The following is a 7,849-nucleotide window of genomic DNA, read 5'->3' as shown; positions in this document are numbered from 1 at the left end:
AACTTATTTCCCAAAATCAGATTAAGCTTAAAATCCTTATTTAACTACATCTCTATCAATCTTCCACAAAAAATTAGGTTTTTTATTTTTCGACCATCAAATTCGCAATATTGCATGATTTTCGGGAAAAATCGTGTTGTATAGATCATCAAACAGGTTTATTTCTTAAAGTTTTTATTTTTTCTCTGATTCTTTTGTCAAATTATTTATTTTTTATATGTTGCTTGATTTCAGGAGAAATTTACGTTATATAGATAATGCAAGTTTCTTCAAGTTTTATATTTTATAACAGGTTGTTAATGAAGAACAAGACGAAGTGAGTGAAGAATCACATAGTTCATCAATTTCTTCTTCTTCTTCTTCTTCGTCTTCTTGGTGTGTGAAAGCAAGAGACGATTTTGACTTGTCACAAAAATCCAGCAATAGTGATCTTGTAACACTCATATCTGCATGTTGTATAAAATATATTTAACTATATATGTCATAATATATTAACTGTTGTATTTAATGGTAGTATGCTTAAATGAATATTTGCACTTTATTATATGTGTATGGTTTTTGTATAAATTTCGATTGCAATATGCAAAAATATATGAACATTGTATGAAAAATGTATAAATATTGTATAAATTATGAATGTCATATTGAACTGTGATATATGTAACAGAAACAAATGGTATTTATATGAACATTGTGTGAATACTATATGAACATTTTATGAATACTATACGAACATTTTATGAATGACAGTACAGTTCAATGTATATTTATAATGTATAAACATTGTATGAATTATGAATGTCATATTGAACTTTGACATATGTAACAGAAACAAATAATATATACAAATGACAATTTTTTACGAAACCAAACTTTATAAATGTCAATGATAACAACTGCACTCAATAAAAGAAAACGTGTTTCTAACATTCAAAACAACACAATAACAAATGTAACATTACGAAATCATTGTTTTTGCACAGGATAATTCGAACATGTCTTTCTATTGTGTACAACTTGACGGCATCTACTGAAAGTCATTTTTGTCCTTTTGAATTTCACGTCAGCAAAATCCTTCCATCTTTCAAGTTTTGGTCTACTCGCTGTGCAAAATTAATACAAAACATATATTCTAATTTCATAAAAAACATATACTGTAATTTTGAAGAAAAAATGGACTTTCATACACAAATGATACACGTTTCGTATAATCTTCATACACTATTAAAAAAATTCAGACTTCAACGTTACACAAATTTATAATCAGTTCATATAATTCATACACAGTTAATATATCATTCATTGTTGTGACAATCCCCTCGGGATCCACATACTCAGGTATTGTCTCTGCCATGGGCGTCCATTCGCTCTTTTAATCCCCTCTTATTGGCTCGCAGCCTCAAGGGAGAATCGAACCCGCGACCTATGGCTCCTTTACATCCCTCCCAAGGAGATCGCCTCTTTTCATCTCGTGCATCACATTAGTGTATCTCGCGCATCAAATTAGTGTATCATGTATAAAATGTATATCAGATTAGTGTATCATGTATAAAATGTAATGTATCTCACGCATAAGATTAATGTGTCAGCGCTCACATTATCATATCCGTTTTGAGGACATCTGTAAACTTTTAAGGGATAAATTATAATTTTACCTTAAAAATATGTGATTTCTGTAATTTGCCCGGTCTTTTTACAATTTTAGCAGGTTAAATTTTAGGCCCATCTGTAAATTAGCCCATTCTGCAAATCCAGTCCATAATATCTAACCCAACCTGTCTAGTAGTGAGTGGTGAAGTATATAAGTTTCTTTAAGCCCACGAATCCATTGCTCTCCACTGCATATTAGGGTTTTCGCTACAGAGTATTCGTCGCCGTTCAGTTTATCTTCATTTGCAAACCCTCAATCATGGCGGAGCAGACGGAGAAGGCGTTTTTGAAGCAGCCAGGTGTTTTTCTAAGGTGAGTGTTGTGACTGATGCTACATGCTTTTTCTGTTCAAGTCCGTTAGTTGAGAGGAATTTGAGGTTAAGATTTGCGTTTTGTTGTTTATATGATTTGGGCAGCTCTAAGAAGACCGGGAAGGGAAAGAGGCCAGGAAAGGGAGGCAATCGATACTTTAAGAGTATCGGTTTAGGATTCAAGACTCCTCGTGAGGCTACTGAAGGTTCGTATTCACTTGCTCTAATTATATTAAATCCATTGCTCAATTACTCTATTTAATTTTGTTTCCGGCTGGCTTCTGCATTGTTGATTTATATTTTAGATACGAGTTTTACCTAGTATAGTGAATATAGTTGTGTTGTATATTCTATTATGATCTGAGCGCAGAACATAAATTCTGCAAGGCTGGTGTTTGATTTCCACTTTCATGCAAATAAAATTAGTTTTATTCTTTATTGTCTTTATGCATTGATTCTCAACCAGTTTAGGATTGATGTATTGAGTTTCATCTAGTTTAGGATTGATGTATTGAGTCTCAACTGGTTTAGGATTGATGTATTGAGTCTCAACTGGTTTAGGATTGATGTACTGAGTCTCAACCAGTTTAGGATTGATGTATTGAGTCTCAACTAGCTTAGGATTAAGGTCGATGTACATGTTGTTAACCCCTTTAGCAATTGGCCAACATGATGCAAATGGCAAAAAACTCACTTTTATCAAGCTATTGTGTTTCCCTTGTAGTTGTCGTAAATATTTCTATTATAAAGTTATTTGAAATGATGACCTATTAGCTGTGACGCAAAAATATTAGGATTATGCCTCTGTTTATGGTACAGTCTTGCTTTGACCAATCATGTGGCCTTCTTTTGATTTTCTTTTAAATCTTCTAAAGAACTTCCGACAAAGCCAAAACATTTAGGGTTGAAGCACTTTTGTTTTTCTCTGTAGCTTTTTCTCTTTAAGCTCATTATTGTGCCTTCGTTTTGTTTCGCATAAACTGGAATTGGTTCTCTAAATATTGAACCTTTGACTGAACTAGGCTTCTAGAAATATGGGTTGACACTTGTTTATATCTGTTGTGGCAGATATCATTTGATTATTTCATGGGTTTCCTTAATTTCACCTTGTTCTCTGGTCTAACCTTATGTTTGGCCTAATTTGATTTAGGTACATATATTGACAAGAAATGCCCATTCACTGGCAATGTTTCTATCCGAGGCCGTATCCTTGCTGGTACATGCCACAGTGCTAAGATGAACAGGACCATCATTGTTCGACGCAATTACCTACATTATGTCAAGAAGTATCAGAGGTAAGAGCTTGTCACTTATACTATGTTGCTTGCACTTTATTTATTCTTTTGTTAGTTTTAACACGAGTTATTTCAGATATGAGAAGAGACACTCCAATATTCCAGCTCACATATCACCATGCTTCCGTGTGAAAGAGGGAGATCATGTTACTATTGGCCAGTGCAGGTTAGGACCAACTTATTTTGTTTTGTCTATAGTGATTTTTCAACATTTGCTGTTATTGTATATGATAATATTTTATGGTTGACAGGCCTTTATCCAAAACTGTGAGGTTCAATGTATTGAAGGTGATTCCAGCCGGTTCTGGTGGTGTTGGGAAAAAAGCTTTTACCGGAATGTGAACTTGATTGTTTCTATTTTAATGTTTACATCTAGAAATGATGTCAAGGCATATTTGCTTTTGCTGAATTCTAGTCTTCATTTATACTCCTTTCTGAGATTCAAATTTTGAAACTTTATGCTAGTAGTAACAAGCTTTTCTTTCCTATTGAGATTTGAGCCCATATATTTACTGTTCATCTTGTGATAGGTCTGGTGCTTGAACCTTCTTTAAAAAAAAGTACTTGTGGTGATTTTAGTCTACAGGTACATCGCCATTTGCATATACTTTAGTAAAGCAGATTTTCTTTGTTCTAAAAAAAGAAACCATAAGATGCTACACTTGTGCAACTCTTACTATCTATAGAATGAGTGCGTATATGCTGAAACATTGTGTAACGTAAACATTTTTTTTTGTGTCTGTGTAATGAGGACACAACTAGGATGAGGGGAATTTTACAAATTGGTAGGTTTCTATGTTTCTTTCGATCCAAGACTTGCGGTGAATGAATGTGTAAGTGAATTTTTAAAATCTCTAGTTACCTTACAAGAACAATAATTCATTTCAGTGTCAAACAGTATATTGGGAATATACTCGGTAATAAATCGCTTCTTCCAAAGCGCGCAGAAGACTTTGCAGATATGGTAAGATGACAACTATTCCACAATAAAGAGAGTAGTTTTTTTGAACAACCAACTCTCATTCAAACACATTTCTTATTTTTTCTAGGTTAATCGATTTCTTAGTTTTTTTTAACAGTTATTGATAATTTATGTTTTTTTTTAATTAAGAATCATACACGTGAGAAATATAAAACTAAGACATAAGAGATATGATGTATAATGTTTTCCATTCAAAATAAATCATAAACTTTTATGTAATAAAATAGAGAAATATAAACAATCGTATGAAGTTTTTCCAAGTATATATTAAGTGTATACCATATGTATTTTTATGCTTCTATCGAAAACTTGACTTCATGATAACGCTAAATAAGTTAGGAGCCTGAAATCTAAAATTGATGACATATAAATCAGAACCAAAAGAGTACGAAATAGTTATCTATACAAATAAAATGACAATCTCTTGATTTTTTTGGATTAATCACAAAAATCTCACCTTTTAGTTTACTTATTATCATTATCCCTTATAACTTTTACAAATTTTTAAAATCCCTCATTTTCGCGCATCACATTAGTGTATCTCGCGCATCAAATTAGTGTATCATGTATAAAATGTATATCAGATTAGTGTATCATGTATAAAATGTAATGTATCTTACTTAACAATTAATGTATCTCACGCATTAGATTAATGTGTCAGCGCTCACATTGTCATATCCATTTTGAGGACATCTGTAAACTTTTAATGGATAAATTGTAATTTTGCCTTAAAAATATGTGATTTCTATAATTTGCCCGATCTTTTTACAATTTTAGCAGGTTAAATTTTAGGCCCATCTGTAAATTAGCCCATTCTGCAAATCCAGTCCATAATATCTAACCCAACCTGTCTAGTAGTGAGTGGTGAAGTATATAAGTTTCTTTAAGCCCACGAGTCCATTACTCTCCACTGCAAATTAGGGTTTTTGCTACCGAGCCTTTGTCGCCGTTCAGTTCATCTTCATTTGCAAACCCTCAATCATGGCGGAGCAGACGGAGAAGGCGTTTTTGAAGCAGCCAGGTGTTTTTCTAAGGTGAGTGTTGTGACTGATGCTACATGCTTTTTCTGTTCAAGTCCGCTAGTTGAGAGGGATTTGAGGTTAAGATTTGCGTTTTGTTGTTTATATGATTTGGGCAGCTCTAAGAAGACCGGGAAGGGAAAGAGGCCAGGAAAGGGAGGCAATCGATACTTTAAGAGTATCGGTTTAGGATTCAAGACTCCTCGTGAGGCTACTGAAGGTTCGTATTCGCTTGCTCTAATTATATTAAATCCATTGCTCAATTACTCTATTTAATTTTGTTTCCGGCTGGCTTCTGCATTGTTGATTTATAGTTTAGATACGAGTTTTACCTAGTATAGTGAATATAGTTGTGTTGTATATTCTATTATGATCTGAATGGCGCAGAACATAAATTCTGCAAGGCTGGTTTTTGATTTCCACTTTCGTGCAAATAAAATTAGTTTTATTCTATATTGTCTTTATACATTGATTCTCAACCAGTTTAGGATTGATGTATTGAGTTTCATCTAGTTTAGGATTGATGTATTGAGTCTCAACTGGTTTAGTATTGATGTATTGAGTCTCAACTAGCTTAGGATTAAGGTCATGTACATATTGTTAACGCCTTTAGCAATGGGCCAACTTGATGCAAATGGCAAAAAACTCCCTTGTAAGAATTTAATGTTTTTTGTAATGTGGGTGGCACTTGGTAAATCTTTTTATCAAGTTATTATTTTTTGCTTGTAGTTGTAAATATTTCTATTATGAAGTTATTTGACCTGATGTCTTGTTAGCTCCGACTTAAAATATTAGGATTATGCAGGACGCAAGTTATCCATCTCTGTTTATGGTGCTGTGATGCTTTGACCAATCATGTGGCAATCTTTTGATTTTCTTTTAAGTCTTCTACGGAACATCCGACAAAACCAAAGCATTTAGGATTGAAGCACTTTTGTTTTTCTCTGTAGCTTTTTCATTTTAAGTTATTGTGCCTTCGTTTTGCATAAACTGGAATTGGTTCTCTAAATATTAAACCTTTGACTGAACTAGGCTTCTGGAAATATGGGCTAAGTTGACACTTGTTTATATCTGTTGTGGGCTTGTGGCAGATATCTTTTGATTATTTCATGGGTTTCCTTAATTTCACCTTGTTCTCTGGTCTAACTTTATGTTTGGCCTAATTTGATTTAGGTACATATATTGACAAGAAATGCCCATTCACTGGCAATGTTTCTATCCGAGGTCGTATCCTTGCTGGTACATGCCACAGTGCTAAGATGAACAGAACCATCATTGTTCGACGCAATTACCTACATTATGTCAAGAAGTATCAGAGGTAAGAGCTTGTCACTTATACTATGTTGCTTGCACTTCATTTATTTGTTAGTTTTAACACGCGAGTTATTTCAGATACGAGAAGAGACACTCCAATATTCCAGCTCACATATCACCATGCTTCCGTGTGAAAGAGGGAGATCATGTTACTATTGGACAGTGCAGGTTAGGACCAACTTATTTTGATTTCTCTATAGTGATTTTTCAACATTTGCTGTTATTGTACATGATTATATTTTATGGTTGACAGGCCTTTATCCAAAACTGTGAGGTTCAATGTATTGAAGGTGATTCCAGCCGGTTCTGGTGGTGTTGGGAAAAAAGCTTTTACCGGAATGTGAACTTGAGTGTTTCTATTTTGATGTTTACATCTAGAAATGATGTCAAGGCATATCTGCTTTTGCTGAATTTTAGTCTTCATTGATATTCCTTTTTGAGATTCAAATTTTGAAACTTTATGCTAGTAGTAACAAGCTTTTCTTTCCTATTGAGATTTGAGCCCATATATGTACTGTTCATCTTGTGAGAGGTTTGGTGCTTGAACCTTCTTTAAAAAAAAAAAGTACTTATGGTGATTTTAGTCTACTGGTACATTGCCATTTGCATATACTTTAGTAAAGCAGATTTTCTTTGTTCTAAAAAAAGAAACCATAAGCTGCTACACTTGTGCAACTCTTACTATATACAGGATGAGTGCGTATATGCTGAAACATTGTATAATGTATCCATTTGTTTTTTTGCGTCTTTGGGTAAAGAGGACACAACTAGGGTGAGGGGAATTTTACACATTGGTAGGTTTCTATTTTTCTTTCTATCCAAGACTTACGGTTAATGAATGTGCAAGTGAATTTTTTAAATCTATAGTTACCTTACAAGAATAATAACTTCGTTTCAGTGTGAAACAGTATATTGGGGATATAACTTGATTATGACTTTCCACTTCATTCATCTAACTCTGTCTTTATATCAATTAATGGGTGCGTCTCTGGAGTGCTGTTTTTGCTAAAAGTCGAGCAGTTTCTCGTAAACTTGCTTCAAATATGAAACTGTGTATTAATCTTATTTTAAAAAAGACGACTCAGTAACAAATCGCTTCTTCCAAAGAGCGTGCAGAAGACTTTGCAGATATGGTAAGATTACATCTATTCTACAATAAAGAGAGTAATGTGGGATAAAATAATTGTTGATTGACATTACTTTCTATCTTTTTGAACAACCAACTCTCATTCATACACATTTCTTATTTTCTCCAGGTCAATCGATTTTTTAATTTTT

General features: G+C 33.4%; 2 protein-coding genes across 2 annotated transcripts; both read left to right on the top strand.

The window, feature by feature from the left end:
- Nucleotides 1-1,794: 1,794 nt before the first annotated feature.
- LOC101265738 (small ribosomal subunit protein uS17) lies at nt 1,795-3,748 on the top strand. The gene is made up of 5 exons (XM_004241320.5): nt 1,795-1,962; nt 2,067-2,167; nt 3,112-3,256; nt 3,333-3,422; nt 3,508-3,748. Exons 1-5 carry the CDS (start codon nt 1,910-1,912, stop codon nt 3,596-3,598), a joined length of 480 nt encoding a protein of 159 aa, XP_004241368.1. The 5' UTR covers nt 1,795-1,909; the 3' UTR covers nt 3,599-3,748.
- A 1,302-nt stretch (nt 3,749-5,050) lies between these two features.
- LOC101266035 (small ribosomal subunit protein uS17) lies at nt 5,051-7,065 on the top strand. Its single transcript, XM_004241321.4, has 5 exons — nt 5,051-5,272; nt 5,377-5,477; nt 6,431-6,575; nt 6,650-6,739; nt 6,825-7,065. The coding sequence occupies exons 1-5, from the start codon at nt 5,220-5,222 to the stop codon at nt 6,913-6,915; spliced, it is 480 nt and encodes a 159-aa protein (XP_004241369.1). The 5' UTR covers nt 5,051-5,219; the 3' UTR covers nt 6,916-7,065.
- The last annotated feature ends 784 nt before the right edge of the window (nt 7,066-7,849 follow it).

The sequence above is a fragment of the Solanum lycopersicum genome, chromosome 6 (genome assembly GCF_036512215.1).
Source record: "Solanum lycopersicum chromosome 6, SLM_r2.1".
Lineage (NCBI taxonomy): Eukaryota > Viridiplantae > Streptophyta > Magnoliopsida > Solanales > Solanaceae > Solanum > Solanum lycopersicum.
The sequence above is the reverse complement of the archived record's forward strand: the minus strand, read 5'-3'. Positions and strand labels throughout refer to the sequence as shown.